The sequence below is a fragment of the Lissotriton helveticus genome, chromosome 6 (assembly GCF_964261635.1).
Source record: "Lissotriton helveticus chromosome 6, aLisHel1.1, whole genome shotgun sequence".
In the NCBI taxonomy this organism is placed as follows: Eukaryota; Metazoa; Chordata; class Amphibia; order Caudata; family Salamandridae; genus Lissotriton; species Lissotriton helveticus.
In genome coordinates this window covers 1,499,383,163-1,499,402,479 of record NC_136067.1, presented here as the reverse complement: position 1 = coordinate 1,499,402,479, position 19,317 = coordinate 1,499,383,163, and the positions used below count along the sequence as shown (strand labels likewise).

Here is a 19,317-nt window from a genome sequence, read left to right as displayed (position 1 = left end):
TTTTATAAAGTCATTATGTTGTAAATAGTATCAACAAAATTGTCGATTTTGCATAGTTGTTCTTACGCTATTTTTAACTAACATTCTGTTAATTTTGGCAGTTCTGTATCGTGCATCAGTACTTCTTTTCACCTCACCTTGATTGTTGTTTTATAATATACTAAATTTTAGTGAGAATAACATTTTTATACAATTTTATCAATTTTAATATTTTACCCGGATGGAGTATCTTATTATTGATGAATTGTAAATATACTTGCTATAAATTTGGTATATTGTATTTTAGAATATTAATCAAGGTTTTATCTTATTTATATTGCACCGCACTTCTTTATGCTCATTTGCACACCACTGCTTTTTGCACTGTCTCACTAGTCCTCATTGTTGGATTTGTTTGCACTTAGCACTTTCACTAAGTATTCTTGTTGCTTGGATTCATCCGGCTATATTGATTATTCACAAGGAGAATGCAGTAACGGTAATTTACAGTGGCATATAGATACAAGATGGATTTAACCAGTTATTTATTAATTTGTATCTATATGACTAGCTTGATTTTGTAGAAAATGCTACAAATTTACAATAGCAATATTGTGTGTAAAAACAGCTTAAGGATATGTTTTTAATAACAATCTTAAATAATGTTTATAGCAAGCACTGTTGTCAGGAATGGAAGAAATACTTTATACATCCTGTTGAACTTAGTCTGTTTACACTGTTAATTCACCTCGTGAATGCAATTGTAATGCAACTCAGGTGTGCACATTTCACCACTGGCATATATAGAAAAAAATTGCGCAGTTTAAGCTGAATGTGATCAAGGGCTGCATAGCCCGAAACGCGTCATCGCGAGGAGTGACTAAATAAAAGTATTTCTTGCCTACATTCTGCTGCAGAGGCCTGAGTTTCCTTCTTCGCCGGGGGTTTTCTCTGGAAGTGGTCGGAATTGTCTGTATATATATATATATATATATATATATATATATATATATATATATATATATATATATATATATTCTTTATTGTCCGATTAATTAAAATAAAACCCAATTCTTGAAACAGGGCAATTTCTTACATTCCTTAAAGATAATAAGGAAGTGTTAACATATCTTTATAACTGTTAGAAATACATAAAATATCATAAAAAGGTATTTTGTTCATAACCGAAGATAAACATTACATTTCATTATTATTCACCATACATATTAGTAAACCCATCCATACAGATAATCTTTGAGTCCCCTCTCAGGTTTTTAAACAGCCCCTTAAAAGAAGCAAAGCATACAGTAACACATATTTGTTCCAGTTATGATCTTAATGCTTAAAATATAAAGTGCATCCATGCTTTTTAAAATTAGCCCGAACCTTAGATACTTTATAAAATTTATCAAGTTACATTGCCGGTATAAGGGAAAACAATATAGTTTTAATCATAGCCTCTTTCTGTTCTTATTATATGACCACAACATCGTCCTGAGCCAGTTTTTTCTCAGCTATAAGGATACATTTGACAAAGTTAACTGTTAAGTTGATGATACGCCCTTGAACACACAGTATTATCGCTTGGTGACACGTTTTCACCCTTGTTTGTTGAATTTTGGTTTTAAGTGTTAATCTTTCTTGACACAATTTGGGGCAAATACATACTATGTGCAATAACGTTTCATTAGTATACACATAATCTACACTTTTGTGATTGCCAACCTTGTACCCATCTAGGTGTCCCATCTTTTGTTGGGTAGTGGCCAAACCTAAGCAACCCTTACCGCCGGGTTCAAGCAAGAAGTTAGACAGAATTGGGGTTCAATTTTACGATAAGAAGTACATACAAACTATGCTGTTCTCCAATGACCAACAAACCTTTCAGAAATCAAGTGTATTGAGATTTTGTGAAGTAGTTCATTATTGAGGATTGGACGATATTTCAAACTAATCTCCTTCTACTGAAGTTTACACTTTTCTTATATGTTCAGTGTTAAGACTGCGGTAATACAAGCTGCATGCAGAACTTGAAAGGGCCATCTGTATTGTGTTTCTCTGGCACATTTCGACATCCAAATGATTAATATGTATCATGAAAAGGCATGCACGTTCTGTTCAATACAAACAAGCATAGCACACACTCTTTTTTTTGTTTGGTTTTCCTTCCTTTCTTCTGTTTGCTACTAAATCCAAACTAGTGAATTCACAATGCCCTTACTTTTGACGTTTGTTATTGTCTTGGATTTCTCTTGCTGTTTTGCTACTTGAATGTGCTTTTTTAGAACGCTGTGGGATTTTTTTGTACTATTTTGTTTACATGATTTTATATCCTTTTTTGGTATTGACCTCTGGTTTTATGGACTGCTTTGTATTGCACCTTGCTGATTAAACCTTTGAACTGTAGTTTTCTTGGATGAAGACTTTCATTGTATGGGATTTTTACTTTTTGGTGACTACTGTGGATTATACAAACTCTGGTAATCTTTAACTCTCTATTTTTCCCCTCTCCTTTTGTTGCTGCAGTCCAGAAATTGAGTCTCCAGCATAATCCACAACATTTTCAGATAAGCAACCTTTACTTATGAGCGATAGTGTTTCACAAGGAACAACCTATACTTTTCCATTTTATTTGCCTGGCCCTGGATTACAATTATATCCATCTTTGTGGGAAAAACCCAACTTTGCTGTGCTTTTGGCTGGGTCAAGTCTTGTTACAGCGGTGGTTTTGAAATAGGCCTCTGCAGAGGCCAGTGATATTTTAGGCTTTGAACAGGAACTGCTGTTACGGAATGGATCATAATTAGAGATGTCTCCATGGTATAATGACTGACTTTTTAGTATCGGGGTATCCTCCTCACCTGAAGGGTCATATTGAGTTGAAATTTAATGTCTTAGTCTAAACATTTTTTGGTCATGCTCCCCTTCTGTTTGTTTATTCTTTCTAGAATTGTACCATATATGAACTTGCCAAACTCCTACACTGTCTTTTGCCAAAGCTTTTTTTCTGGTTCTTTTCAAAGGGCTTTTACCCCAGTTGTTTGTCTGTATGTAACTTCATTCAAACAGGACATATACCTCACTCATTTTTTGAGCTCCGTCATTGAAATAAGTATGTTTGGGCCAGATGTATGAAAGGGATTTACCAATTCTATGTCTATGGAAAAAAGTGTTCATACATATGTACTGTAGTTCATTTAAGTGTCCTGTTATTAAATCCTTTTCTATATTCGCTTCACCCCATGTGTTTGTCTAGAAGTTGCTGCACCGAAGGAGTTTTGCTCTAATGCTCTTTATTGGTGTTACTGAGCTATCTTTGGAAATGTCTAGGGGCCAGATGTACTTGGGTACTGTTTGAAGAAAGTGGTTCCAAATTGTGACTCTTATTTTTGTAGTTGGTAACTTTTTGTGTACCAACCTATTTTGTAATAAATTGGTTTGCAAAATACGGAATCTTAATGGGTAGCAGACCGACCTGCGTGATGAATATTAATTAGACAGGTTGCAATTTGCGCCCTATTACGATTGGCTACAGTTGCTTAGCTTGTAAGGGTAGCAGACCACCATCTCTGTGATTACTTAAAAAAAGAAAGTAAAGTAGACTGATTTTCTTAAAGGAAACAGGGCTCCTTTTAAAACATTTTTATTTTATTTAATCCTCACTGAGTTTTGACAGTGGTTCCTGGGACCACTGCCTACTCCCCCTTAGGCTTGCATCCCAATTCACAAAGGGTAAAGGGGAACCATATTTTTTTAGGAATTCCAGTTACAAACTATTGATAAATAGTGATCCGAAATGTACACCCACAACATGCCCTTCCCAACCTGCAATTAGGTGTCCTTTCCCAAACCTATTTTAGAAGTTGGTAAAACGTTGCTAAGTCCTAAAGTGGGTTTAGTACGTTAAAAATAACTTTTAGTGGACGCAAACACCCTTATGTTATAGTTTGGAGTGTTGACGGCAGCTAAAACGTTTAGTATATCTGGCCCCAGGTGCATGGATGCTTTCTAGCTGTCATCTCTTGATTGATCATAGACTGAGCCTGATTTAGGTATTGCATTATCATGTTGTCCTTCCTAATTGCCTGAAAATTTTGAGAAATCCAAAACCTGTCTCTTTTATTAATGGTTTAAAAATCGAATGTTCTAGTCAGGGCAGATATTGCATGTTAAAGACAACTCTACAAGAGGTAGCAATGGGATTTACACGTAACTGAAGGCAGTGGTAGTTATGAGATGCTGTTTGATTTGTGAGACCACTACATTTGAGTTCTGCAAAACTAATGCAGATATTTGGCATTGCGATGATTCTGAATATGATATTTGTTGCACTTGGAGGGTGCAATTAATTTGATTAGAGTAACTTGGTGACTGAAAATTCTTAAATATGACATTTTCCATTTTATGCCTTCCTAATAGAGATACTTAGAATCTGTGTAGGTTATTAGAATCACAGTTACTTTTAAATTAACAGTGTTACTGAGTAACGTGTCATGTATAGATCAATAAATTGTTGGATGTATTGATCTCTCTTTTAGTTAGGCACTACACACTTGGTAATGGCTGTTATCATTTAATAGCCTTGTTCTTTGTGTGTGAATCTTCGGGAGTTTACTGTTACTTCTGCTTCTTGATCTATTTACATTGTGCAGCACTTTATTTTGTGGGAATCTGTTATGAAAATTGTTTTGTTTAAAAGCTGAAAAGGGTACCGTGTGTCATCCATATGAAAGTATATATAAAACTCTATAAATAAATAAATAAATTAAGCAGATAGAAACTGCACTGTGGATTTTCATCACACTTCTTTTTAACCAATAGTGTGCCAAACGATTTGATGAAATGAAAAGCAGTGGCATGTCACCGGTTGACAACCACTGTAATCCATTGTTGACAACTGGAGGGAGCCCCATTGAGACCCTAGCAACATACATTAAGTCTTCGCTGCTCGACACCCAGGAAGAGTTGGATGGACCTCCGATTGGTCAAAATACAATATTAGTTACTGGTAAGGTAACAAGCTCTTCATAAATATTCATGTGAAGTTTTCACAATGTACTGTGGTGATGCATTGTTAGCTTGTATTAGTCCGAATATACCATATGAGTCTGTGCCACAGGGACGACATATTTCATTGCTGAGCTTACTGTTACCAGCCATTATAAACGGGGGCAAACACTGAGAATGCATAAGCCTTTTTACTTGAAGTTGCAGGTCTAGCATACAATGCCCCCTGTGACCTGGAGATAACTGGTAACTCTTTATTGGTGTACTATTTCGGAGACTGCCTGTGATGCAGTGCCGTGATTTTATGTTTTATGTATTTATTTGTTTTAGGGCGACCCACTGTAGCTTCACCAAGGGTATCCTCTTCAGATGGTGAAACATGTGCAGCTGTTAGAACTGGAGATGATGGCCAAGGGTAAAAGTTGTTTATTCTAAAATATAATCTTTCATTTCATCCTTGCATAATATTTGAAATGTGACTCCATGGGTAAACTCTGAGAAATGTTCTGGCACGAAGAGTGCAGCTTCATGCTTGTTTTCCGTAGACCTGTTCATAGAATCACATTTTTAAGATGGGGGCCCAAACATGACTAGGCTAGAAGAAAATCCCAAAACTGAAATGGCCATAAAGCTTTAGTGCTTAAACCAGAAAAGATTCCCTATCGTGCGTATACATTTTGTCAGGAATCCAGTTTGTACTATCTTGGCTCAATGGACATGCACTAAAAAAATAGGTAAACATTCACCAAATTTTTATGAATAACAGACTGGCTCTGTCTCCTTAAAATACAAAATACCTCATATTTACTAATGAACACACAATATTACTAAAAGCAATCAAGTGTATCATTCATATATCGCATAATATGCACACATTAAAAAAAAACCAATAAGCATTGATTACAAAGCAATATTTTTGCAGCTTCTTTTCTTCTAATGCATCTCTAATTCAACTCCAGATTCATCACCTACAAAGAATGTTTTTGATCTCCTCAGTCATATTAAGGTACCTATTTTATATTATATTGCACACACAAAAAATGTAAAATACATTACAGGCTCATTTTGTCCTTATGCATTAAAAATTAATCTAAGAAGATGGCGATCGGGATGGTTGTGTAAACGCTTCGCTCCGTGCGCCCTCCCGCCTTGCACGCATATCCTGATGCATATCCTGAGCAGCGTCTGTGATTTCGAATAAGTGAAGGGATACACTCACTTACCGTCTGCTTCTGCAACCCCTCCCTGCAGTAGAACTGGAGAAATGTCCCTTGTGGTTTGGTGGCCTCCGGGGTGTCGAGACCGGGATCCCAAGTGAGGAGAGTGTCCGACCGGAAGTGATTCGTCACCGGCCTCGGGTTCCGCTGAGACGCCGGTCGTAGAGATTCGGAGATCCGTGAACCGAAAGAGAAGAGATCCACCCACTTCCCATAGTGGGCCACCCGGCGGAAGGCGTGATATGGCTGTGCCGGAAAGAAATTTGTGAGGCCCAGCTCCCCCTCGGTGAGATCCCCGGTCATATTCATAGCCCGCCCCGGGAGCCTCTGGGTGGCTCCCGAGAAGACACGGAGGCTGGTCTAGCCTTTTGGTGCCTCTCCTTTATGCCGCGTGCCCCGACCTGAGCTCCTGTTGAGAACCCTGCAGTGGCCGGGTGCAGGACCCGAACACTCGGCGATATGGAGGAACGGGAAACCGAAACGGCTAAGATGGCGGATGATGCCCTCCTGTGTGCCCTTCACCCGGGCGGGGAACCCAGTGCACGAGAGAATCCCGGGGTTTGGCACCGTGAGAGACCACCCACCCCCACAGATGTCCTGACTGCATTAACAACTTTGCACGCTACCCTGATCCGTGAGGCCCGAGACTTGGGGGAAAAAGTGGATGCGGTCTTTGTTCCGCCATTTTGTGATGGCACGAACTGTTCTCCTGGTGGCGCCGCTGTGTCTACTTTTGATACATTGACCCCGAGTGAATCTGCTCTCGTGGAGTCGAAGACAGTTGTGGATCATGAGCTGGCTGTGGTTGCATCGGTTATGCCTGTGGTTGTTTCCTTGGGGCATATCTTTCAACTGCATGTGGAGGAACACCACCGGTCCATTGAGTGGGCGGCTTTGGTGTGGTATCGGCGCTTTCTGCTTCATGTGACTTTTTGTTCAGGGATGGCGGGACTGTATTCTGATTTAAAACTGCTGGCACTGTTGATATCGTCCCGTTCCGTCTCCCGCCGTGCATCATTGACGAGACTCCGGTGGCTTGTGACCTATGGCACGACGGCGTTGCCGAATCCTCCCGGTGTGATCGAACCTCTAGTGCTATTTGCTATCCTATCTGAAGACTGGTTCGACGTTTGTGCTATCGACAGAAGAGGCCAAGGGTGACTTTGATTGAGACGTGGTGGGACTCATGGATGGTTTATGGTGATTTAAGGGGCGCTTGCAGAGCTATAATTGATTGCGTTTTTACATATTGCTGCCACTTGTACTTTTCGTTCGCTGCTGTTCGTATTTTTAGCATGCGAAGGTGGGTGGAGCCGGAACGTTAGATCGAGGGCCCTCCTCCTGTATATTTTCCTTTTCTTTTCTCTTTTCTTCTCTGTATTTCGGGTCTCTTATTTAGGGCGACAGGCACGCTGCTGGGGGGGGGGGGGTAGGCCGTAGCCATCCGCAGGTGTGCAGGGTGGGGTGTTGGGGGATGGGTCTGTTGTGTTGTTTTTCTTTTGTTTCTATGGCCCTTTGCCCTTTTCCCTTTTTGATGTCGCTTTCTTTCGTGTCACCCTTAGTGTGTTTCGCCATGTAGGATGGGACTTGTTCGCCATGATTATTTAGTGATTGTCGCGTCTCTCCTTCCGTGATGCCCCCTTCCCCTCATTTGCAATTTATGTTTATCGTTGGCGTAATTTCTTGCTTCTAGACTAGCTGTAATGGGGGTGTATATGATAGTGCGACATTGATACCACTTAACTTTTTTGTTATTGTAAAATGAACCGTCATTGATCCTTTTGCTTATGTGTTACTTTAAATGTATGACATGTCCTGACTGTTGACCTGCCTTCGACCCCCGGACCGCTGAGACTTGTATATTATGTTGTTCCTTTATCCTGATATGCGTAGCGGCCGGCCGGATTGGTTGTAGGCCCGTGACTGTCTATCGATGCTGCTACAATAAAGGTTCTTTAAAAAAAAAAAAGACAAATGCCAGCTGGCGTTTGTCTTTTTTATGAACATCCTCACATAAAAAAATCTTCAAGAAGATTATCCGGTGTCTACTACATTTACTACCTATTACTGTATATATTGTTGTTAATTATATGTGTGCCCAGGTTCTTGTTTTTTGTGCAGAGGGATGGGCTTTTAGCTCCTCACTCTTTTAGGGGTTTTGGGTCCCCCCTACCCTGGCAGCACCATACTATTAATGTTATCCACAACCTAGTGATTTCCACTAGCTACCTGCCTGAGCGCCACTCGCCTGCTACACCAAACCCACCACAGTAGCCATTGTCCTAATAGTTGACCTGTCACTGACCCAACGCACTCAATAGGCGATCGAGAGCAGAGGCACTCTGTCAGAAGAATCGATTACCCAATCGGGGTATTAATTGGCATTCCATGAGAGAGGGTTGTGCCGCTGGTGTTGCACTTAGCTGAGGTCACCTGTCCTGATCTGCACCTGTCTTTTCCCTTGGGCACCTGATTAGTCGAGAGCCTGTTCCTGGTCCGTATTTCGCCCCAGCCCGTGGCCAGGATTAGTCATTGCACCATTCTAGGTAAATATAATTCATGTGGTATGTCATTGTGCTATTTCCCTTTCTTACCCTTCCCAGGTACCAATGTCTAAAGGTGATACTGTGATTTCTTACAAACTTTGTCTTGCTGATTATATTCTTGCTTGTAAATTTATGGTCACAAGATTGTGGCTCTTTACCATTTGACTCAGAAAATCTCTCATAGATAAAGGTTTTAAAACTTAAAGAAAAATTAAAAAAAAAGAATCTATGAAGATTCTGTCAACGCAGTATTTCGGTGGTACTTGAAATGGTTAACCCCACCTTCTTCAGGACAACTTACAATTAAAATTCATACACTTATTCACATTCTTCTTAGTCAATTAGTTTCACTGACCATGTTATTCAGTAATGACTTGATGGACCCACTCGTCTTTTTTTTCTCTTAAAATGTGGTGGTTATGTTGATAATCATCTGTTCTTGTCAGCCACGGGAGTATGTCATGGCATCCTCTCACCCTCCTTTCATGGAAGGCACACCTTTGTTATAATATTTTATTATTAAGCTTTCCACTTCCTATATTTCCTGGTAAGAGGATATATTTTCTCTTCATATGACTGGTCCGTTAGTGATCCAGTATTTTATGTCCTTATGGCCGGCATTCATCTCGCATTTTACTATAATGATGCTTTAGTTCCATTGAGTTAAAGTGTGAAATGGGCTGATAGGAGCAGAGGTTGACACAAGTTTTGAAAAGAAGTACTCCTTCATAGTTCATGACACATGAGGTGGCCACCCATAATTTGAATATGGGATAACATACAAAAACAGAACAACTATGCTGCCCCAGCCTCCCCATACTTGTCTTGGCATATTTGGGTGCTGTCAGGTTGTTGGATGAAGATAAATAAAGCTTAACAAGAATGATGGGATGTATTTGGACCCAGATGTGGCCTGTGCCATAAATAGCTCTATACACAGTACATAAGGTATTTAACAAAACGTGTTTCTTCACCAGCAGCCTGTGCAAAGAAAACAATGGTGTGTAGGAATGACAGAATCTGGGCGCATAGCTGAGCAGCCAGGTTTTGGAGCACTTGAACACGTTGTTGCAGAATGTCTGGTAAACCAGCATAAACTGAATTGGCACAGTCCAGCCGTGACCAAATAGTAGCAGACAGAGCCCATCTATTAATATCCTCATTGTAAACGGGGGCATTTACCTAGCGATCTCATACGGAAAGTAAAATAAACACCAAAGCACAGATTTTAACAGAGAGATGGCTTAGAATCAATCTTTATGCCTAAACTGTGCACTGTTCTTGCTGGCTCTGAAAGGGCCAGCACTCTCCACTTCACCACCAACACCTCGGTTTTGTCACCATTGATATTTCACCAGTTGCTTTCCAACCACTACCAACCTGTTTCTGATATACTGGTAGAAATATCCGCCTGATGTGGGATTTGTACCTAACTGTATTATCAACTTGACATCATTGGTGTACATGAATACGTTTATACACATGAATGGTATGAGTTTTGCCAAATACCTAATCTAGAGATTAAAGCTATGTGGAGTGTGGAATCTTGGGGCACCCACCTTGTGAAAGAAAAGCTCTTGCTGAATTAAATGAAAGTCCCACAAACTGGGTTCGATCTGTAATGAATATGGGATGCCAAGGCAGAGCTCTTCCAACAATACCAGTAGCACACAACAGCCTTTACAGCAAGATTCCATGTTTCACAGTATCAAACGCAGCCGAAATATCTAACATTATACAGCGCACTGACACTTTTCCCATTTGCAGCAATCCTGAACTTGTCAATGGTTGTAAATAGCACTGAATGTTTGGCTCCCAACATCCCTGCAGATTGCATATAATCACATACTTGTCTGACAACAGGGCCTTCTGAGATCTTGGCTGTATTCAGTTGTAGAGATATGATCCATCAGGTTGACATCTGCTTTTTTCAATGTAGGAGTAACCCCAGTAGATTTCAGGGGCTCTGGGATTATGCTGTGTATCAGACAAGTTAGTAAGAGATGTCAAATGATTTAAAGTGGAATCCATCTCGGTGAGTGTAGTCAGTGGGCACAAATCATATGTAGCTCAGACTTAAGTCTGAACAGACATTTCAACAGTCTTTCACTGATGTCAGTGCCAGAAACATTTTCAGCATAAACCAAGTGTATTACTGAAGCTGCAGATAAGTATGCCCCAATAAATGCCATTGTAATGCACAGATGAAAAATATCTGCACTTGTTTTAATAAGTAGACGGTGAAAGTTAAAGCAGTTTTGCTTCGAGCTCAGCAGCAGTGATGTCATACTAAATCTTCTAAATTTTAAATCTGAACTGCAATAAAGAGTACAAATCAGGTATTATGTTCCGGAAGCAATTTGTTTTATTCTTCTTAGATTACAACTACTTGCAACTCCCAGAAACCAATATTTCTGATTTATAATACAGCCGACATACCAGTACTATCTTATGCACGGTTGTTCAGTATCTTATGCACGGTTGTTCAGATACAAGGCTCTTTGCAATTCCCTCAACATCAATTTTTTGAGAACTTTCACAAATATGATTTAATATTGAATATATAAAGTTTGTATTGAGTATACTCCGATTAAATTGTAACCATAAAAAAGGTTTTCAAATTTGATATTAAATCATATTTGTGAAATTTTCTCAATAACGTTGTTGAGAGACCTGAATATTGTCTTGTATCTGAACAAATGTGTATAAGATCATACTAGTCTGTTAGCTTGAAGTTGCGTCAAACCAAACAATTGAAACAGTGCAGGTTTGACCAAGCTGACTCGGGAGTTGCCCCTCAAACAATTAGTTTGTAATGGAGGACCTCATGTGCAGCTTCGTCTCTGAGTCCAACTATAGTCACTGCCCTTGCCACAGCAATTGAGGAAAGAGAATTCCTCTGTTGGTGCTTATGCCAGTAGCTTGTTCCATCATCCGCCTTTACTCTAATCATTAAAGATAACATGTTTCCAAGGTTTCTCATTTCATTATAGCACACAAAGAAGTAGCATAAAACCAGAATCTGGGGGTGATAAATGTGTTGACAGTACAATCCAGTTGTCTTTGAACTTCTTTGATTGTATCAAAAGTGACAGATTTTTATCATTGTTATGAATTGTTATCAATCTAGATTGTTTACCTTCTAGTCACATAAATGTTTTCTGGTCAGGAATCAAACGATACAAAGAAGCAGCTTGTGAAATCTCCAAAATATATCTTTGAATTTGCATGTTTTTCTTGAGATTTTCTTTAACTCCCAACTTTAACAAAGATTTAAATCAAATCGATATTTAAATCTGCTCTGTAAGACATCTATAAGATGGTATATGTAGTGGTCAATGTTTATATTGTGCGAAAACTTTGGTGCGAAAAATTATTTATGTTGTCCTGTTTGTGTCTAATATGTGCATCTTTCTTTGACTTTTAAGGCCAAATATGGTGATACATGTCTGTGATGAAGCAAAACATTTGAAAGAAGATTTTGTTTGTCCTCGTGATCTTTTGATATCTGAAATGAAGTATTTTGCTGAATACTTATCTGTGGATGCTCAGCGCTGGGAAGAGGTAGACATTTCCGTTCACTGTGACGTTCACATCTTTGACTGGTTGATAAGATACGTTAAAAGGAACTCTAAGGAGTGTGAGAAGATTGAGATTCCCCAACTAGGTAAAAAAAATATGTTGCTGATATCCTTTAATTAATGCATGTAAATAAAAAAATCCTCTAGCTTTTCTTGTGGCGCATGGTGTAAATTAGATTTTACACACACCCTGTGAAAACCTCCTGGAAGCATTTTATAAGAGAATACTCTCTAGTAGAGTAGAAATTCAGGAAGGAATGTAATCTAATGATAAATATAAACTGGGGTAATTGGAGTTAGCAAAATATTAGTGAGAGGGAGTTATTGGAAAAGTTATTTTTTGTGTGTTATGCTAATCCATGTTATCACCATTGAGTTTACTATTTAGTTGTGTTACTTAAAAAAGTGATCCTCTGGCTTTTCTGACTTGTACTCCTTTGTCTTATTGTATAGTGTCTCCAAGAAACTATATTTACCATAAGTGCTAAGCCTTGTGGTGCCAGTTGCATATAAACACTCTGAGAATTGTTTTAACGCCTTTGCTCTTTCTTAGCCTTTCTGTGTATCCCAATACCCACAACCACATCATACAATCTGAGACTCTTCCATTTGTTTCTCTCTGGCTATTTGCTGCATGACCTGGTTGTTTGAAGAGCGTTGCTCTTGTATACACATAGATCTACAATTATAAGAAAAGCTCTAAAAAAATCTAGATCATTTGGTCATATTTCTTAATGGCTTGTTTACAGCATTGCCTTTTCCCATTCACAGAACAATGTCTTGAGGCCCTGGAATCTCCTTTTGCCATAACCAAAATATCCTGTACTTTTATTTCCATAATAGATTTTTAGAGAAGCACTACTTACTGCTTCTTGGTATCCAGTATACATTCACAATATGCAATTGTGTGGATTCTGATATCAGTAATGATTGTGGGTTTGGTAGTGCAATCTTGAAGAATGTTCACTTCCAGATTTGTTCACCAATGTTATCACATACCATGCAATTTAGGGGGCCTGGCCAAGCAGGCTACAATGGTGGACGTGCTCTGCTGAGGCAACGCAATCGGGCAGACCAGAGGGCAGCACCACCTCGTTGTTTTGGGCGGAAAATCGACCCAGCTGATATCGGAACCGGGTCCGCACGCAAAGGTGTCCAGATAAGATCAGTATCTGCAACATCGGCGGAGAACGCCGTACAAATCTCACCTTGGGGTCCAGTAGCGAGATGGTGCCCACCCGCATCCACCCTTGATCTGGAGGCGACGGAGACCCGGAGTCACACGAGTTCCAGTACCAGGATTCCTTGGCGAGTATCCCGCACTCGCAGTGGACGGGGCGGCAAACCCCCCTACGTTTGGTGCCACAGCCCGGCGCGGACGTGCTGGACCGCGAAAGAACACAGGAACAGCCAGCGGACATTGAAAGCGCCTTCGCTCCAACGGCCTCAGCTCCTGGGATCAGTGGCTGTGAGCAATCACTGGGGCCGGACATTGAGAGCTGCAGTGCATGAACCCAGCATGTAGGAGCATTGAGGCGTCCTCCTCGGCTCGCTCGTCTGGCCGTCTTCGCGCTAAAATACGCCTGACTCTAAAATGGCACCCGCGAACTGAGACGCCCACGCCAGTCAGACAGGCCCCCCCAGGGGTGGGTCCTACATCGCCACAGAAGGTGAGGAGCCTGCTCATTTCTCCTTCAATGTGGGCCCCCCTGACCCTGCAGCCCCCCTGTACCCGCCGCAACGACCAGAGGATTAGACCACCAGTGCCTGACCTTAAAATGGCGGCCGTCGAGGAGGCTTAAACTCAGCAGAAAGGCCTCCACCACATCACTACTGTGCCCACCAACATAGCCGATTGCCGCCAACCACTCTAGAGGTCAGTGGTAACCACCGTGCTGCCAGGGAGGGGTGTACCCGCCAACCACCAACACCGCTGCCCTTCCCCCCACTCCCCGCCCCCCCGGGGAGCCAGGGACCCCCTGGATGTTCTAGACTGGTGCAGCTGGCCCCAAAAGTGTGTGACAGAGGGGACCGGGTCCGATAGAGTGCGATTGCCGCAAGGGGAACCTACCACGATTGCGACTGGTGACGTGACGAAGCAAGCCCCACTGGGGCGTGAACGGCCTGCGGGCACCGTACGCCCCATATATCAAGCGATCCGCAAGAGGGGAGATCAGATCGCGAGAAGGCACAAGCTTTTCACACCCCCTCCACCGGCAACGCAGGGTGCGAAGGACTTCACCCAAGTGATACAATGGGGAAACCCATAACTGCACAACAGACAATGGTCCCAGAAACTGCGCCAGAGAACCAACCACACACTGCTGCACTGACCAAGCCGCCCAAGACTCACTCGGAGCCGAACATCTCAGACAAACTGGACCAGGTGTTAGCGGCAATAGAACTCTCCAGAGTCTCTATGGAGGAACAGCTCGGTACTCTTACCACGGACATAAGTATCCTCCGGGATGACCACAGGAAGCTAGCCGATAAGGTGAAGGACGGCGAACAGTTCCTCGCCGGCCTACAACCCACCATGAAGGCACAGCAAAAAACGCTCCGATCCGTCCTGGGCCGCCTAACCATGGTGGAGGAACGCATGGGCGAATTGGAAGGCCGCTCTCGACGTTGCAACATCCGCGTTTTGAGCCTTTCGGAGGGAGTCGAGGGGTCGCACCCAATCAAATACGTGGAAGACTGGGTCAAATCTTTTACCCCAACTGCGGACCGAACGGCTTTCTTCTCAAACGAGCGAGCCCATCGGGTCCCAGCCACCAAACCACCGCCTGGAACCCCACCCCGGCCGCTGCTTGCTAAATTTCTGCACTTTCTTTTTTTTTTTTTTTAAGGGTTTTATTGAAGAAAACAAGAGAAATATACATATATCGGGTGTCATACATAGAATACAATTTTGCGATAGGTGAGCGAAGAAATCAATGTGGAAAATTCAATTCAGAGGAGTATGCAATGTCAACATAGTTTGGTACATCAATAAGGAGAAGTACGATCAACAATCTAGCAAAGTAGCAGCCAGCAGGGCTCACCCACCCATAGTTCAGGATAATGAAGATCAAGTCAGACACCCCGATACATAAGAAATCAATACAGGATAAACAACCCGTCTCTCGTAAAAGAAAAAAAGGAAAGAAAAAAAAAGGCCATAGAACTAAACTAAGGCAAAATAACAGACCCCTCCCCGATCCCCCCCACCCTGCATCCCTGCAATGGCTACGGCCCATCCCCACTAGCAGTGTGCCTGTCGCCCCGGAACTAGACCTAAAAGAAGGAAAAAGAAAGAGTGGAGGAGGAAATATCAAACCGGCCCCCGGTCTCCCTTACTCCCCGCCAGTAGCAACCCGCCCCTACACGTATCCAGAATAATACAATGCAATTATAAAAGTCAGACAGGGGGGAGCTTGTAAGAACCACCCAACTCCCGCGCTAGTATAGGTTACAAATCCCGTATCAAATGAAGTCATTGTGCAAACCCATCCAGTCAAAGTCAACCCTGGCCACTGCGATTTTTAATGCAAGCCCTGTCCGCTCGATCCGCCATCCCAATGAGAGTATCAAAATGTTGAGAAAGTTCAAAGTCAATACGGAAGGATTGAGGCCAGGATAATAGTACACAAAGTCTAAGAGTCAAACGATGTCCGCTGTCCACCAGAGATAAATCGCTAGAGCGTATTTGAACCATCCAGGAGAAAAAGGGTGAGGTAACAATCCTACAGTCACTGGAGAACTCATTCTGAAATATAAGATCATCCATGGCCATCTGGGGCGGCATCAGCATAGGGCATGATGTGGATTCGGTAGTCCGGGGCTTGCTAGCTGTCGTTCGGGGGTCGACAAAAGATACAAAGTCTGGCTTCAGCGCGGGGCCCTCCGTCTCAGACGCTTCCTGCTCCGCGGGTAAAGCAGCGTGTTCCAGAACCAACAACGGGTCGGAGTCCGGTCTCCGGCAGATGATATCAGCCGCTACGACCATCCTTTGGATGATGGCGGTGACCTGTGAATGGAGCTCCCCAATGGCGGCCATTACAGTATGCAGCGACGGTATACATTCCACCCGCTCCATCGCCCCTCGCGAAGCGACCAAGCAGGTCTCTGAACCCCGCAGGTCGACTACTCCGGGGCACCAGACACAGGCAAATCCGATGATAACTGTGGGCACTCTCAAAAGCGCGATCTCAACACCGTCGCCGCCAGCGAGGAACCAAGCCCGTCGACCCCGGGAGCCCAACGGGGCCTCCGGGCAGCGGATCCCCGACCACAGCAACCGATGCGTCACGCCGCCTTAGCTGCGAGATAAAACTGCCACCGATCCACCATCCGAAACGGACAAGTAATACTCCACCTCGGGAGACCGGACGCCACTCACGTCCCGCGGCCGATGTTATTCAACTCCAACTGGGTTAGAAATCAAGGCCCCGGCTTCAACTCTGGGTTAGGCCGAGAATGGAACACGGCGTATCTTCATTATTCAAGCAGCTAGAAATTCCGGGATTGCACCTTTAGAGTCAGGAACACCTCAGCTGCACGGGAGGCTGGTGAGAAATCAGGATAATCGTCAGGATTTGTGAGCAACTGGCGGAGGTCGGCGGAGCTGGGAGCTTATGCGGCCATCTTGGTTGCTAGCGTGGCTCCTCCAATTTCTGCACTTTCAAGACCGCGATGCAGTACTACGAGCCGCCAGACGCACCGGCCCTCTACAGGTGGAAAAGAAGCACGTCATGATATTTACTGACTACGCACGGGCGGTGCAAAAACAAAGATCGTCCTTTCTTGAGGAGAAACGCCGACTTCGGGCGAATAACGTCCAATACTCGTTACTGTTTCCAGCCCGACTGAAGATCATCCACGCCAGCACTACCCACTTCTTCTCAAGTGCTGCAGACGGGTGCGAATGGGCGAACCACCACTGCACACTGAACCCCGCAACAGAGGCCCCACGGGAGAGAACACAACGAGCACCAAACAGGAGACGCAACTTGCAGCTACCACAAATGCAGATGCGGCAGGGATGGAAAAGATTACGGAGCTTCACACTGCTGAATCACCAGACCTGGAGCAAATTATGCAGGAACGGCGCAGAGCCTTGCAGGCTGTGACAGATCTACAGACCGCCTTGACCAAGGAGGACCTTGAAGGGGCCCCTTACCTTTTCACGTTGTAAGGAGAAGATGATAGTAACGAGACTCAATCCACTGCTGACTCATCACACTGCCCCATCACACTGCCCCGGGTCACCCCGCAAACTGCCGATACCCTGTGTTAGTGGAAGCGCAAGAGGATAACCGGACATATCCGATGTGACTTGGCGGACATGAGTTTCCACGCCAGAATGGAACACGCCCACATCATACACCGTGACTTACAGGATGAATCACAATCCAGACGACGAACATTGATCCTTAAAGTGCCCTGATGGGACCCCGCCTCACGAGCAGCCACCCCCATGTAATGTTTGATTACTGTCTAGTTCCATTAGAGTTGGTTTGGATGTATCGGCACCGCCGATAGGCCCGTGGTATTGGGACTGTTTCCCCACCTGGTTCTTTGTTTTACTGACCCGGTTTACTCTAGCCCTTCACCCCGTAGGGAGCACATGCACCAGGGCATCCAGCACACCTGGGTGGGCGACACAATCCTCCAATTCTGACGACTACACGGCCAGGATACCGCTAAGCTCCATGGCCCCACAGCCCCCCATCACTCAGCAGGGCAGAGGCAACGATACCCAGTCACCCAGATGCAGAATATGGATGTTAGTTTTCTAACCTTTAAATGTACAGGGTCTTCACACGCCACGCAAACTGTATACCACATATGCATACATTAGGCGCCAGCGCTCACACATAGCGTTTCTACAGAAGACGCACCTCACAGCGCCAGAAATCAACAAGCTGAGGGCCAGATGGCACGGAACCATATGTGCCACGTCATACTCTGCGTAAGCACGAGTCGCACTGGTCTGGGTCCACCCGGGCACCCCTTTTGAAGAGCTCCGTAGGGTAGTGGACAAAGAGGGTAGGTATGCACTGTTGGAGGGGCTGTTAGATGGGCAGTCAGTTCTTTTGGGTAGCATATATGCCACGAACATTGACCAGGACAGGTTCTGGGAGTCACTCACTGGGACTTTGGCCCAATTCGCATCTCTTCCATGGATCCTTGGGGGAGACTATAACTGCGTGCTCAATATCGCACTGGACAGATCTCACCCACCGCCACCACACTCTCCCGCCCTAAAGCAGACGGAGCGGTTTCAACACTGGGTTAGCTATTGGGCCATAGATGATGCGTGGAGAGCGCATCACCCCCTAACAAAGCTTTACTTGTTCCATTCCACCCCTCACAACCTACGGATCCGATTGGACAGGTTTTTATGCTCCCCTTCCCCTATTCCCAAGGTCCAACATTCGGACTACCTGGGCCGGGTCATCTCTGATCACGACGCACATACCCTCCACCTACAATGGCGGCCCCCACACCCTCCGGTACCCACCTGGCGCCTTCCGAGGGACTGTTTGACGGACCAAGTGTTCAAATTCGACCATGAACACAGCTTACGAGACTATTTCACTCACAACACAGGGACTGCCTCATCCAAACTAGTGGAATGGGACGCATTCAAGATAGTGGCTCGAGCAGCATGCATTAAACACATAGTAGGGACAAAGCGCACACTAGAACAAACACTTATTACTACCGAACTGAAGCTAGCAACCCTCATGAAGCAGGCAGATGCCAATGCCGCAACGGCAGCTCAAGTAGCAGAGGCCAAAACACAGTACTCCACAGCCATGGCAGACTTGCGCAAATATAACTTCAGGTCCTACGCCGCTTGGATGCACAAAAACAGGGATAATACAGGCACACTTCTAGCGTGGCTTGCAAAACAAGACCCAGGCATAAACCCCATCACTGAGGTAACAGATCCCTCTGGTAATCTGGCACGCTCCCAAATGGATATTTTAAAGGCCTTCC

At 43.8% G+C, this 19,317-nt stretch overlaps 1 protein-coding gene across 3 annotated transcripts in view; it reads left to right on the top strand.

Moving 5' to 3' along the window:
- Nucleotides 1-19,317, top strand: part of SANBR (SANT and BTB domain regulator of CSR) — a 330,259-nt gene that overhangs the window by 42,797 nt on the left and 268,145 nt on the right. For all 3 annotated transcript variants that reach the window (XM_078649295.1, XM_078649294.1, XM_078649296.1), the window contains exons 3-5: nucleotides 4,801-4,987; nucleotides 5,317-5,401; nucleotides 12,178-12,416. In XM_078649295.1, the coding sequence (XP_078505421.1) occupies nucleotides 4,801-4,987; nucleotides 5,317-5,401; nucleotides 12,178-12,416 (511 nt within the window). The remainder of the gene's footprint in view (nucleotides 1-4,800; nucleotides 4,988-5,316; nucleotides 5,402-12,177; nucleotides 12,417-19,317) is intronic.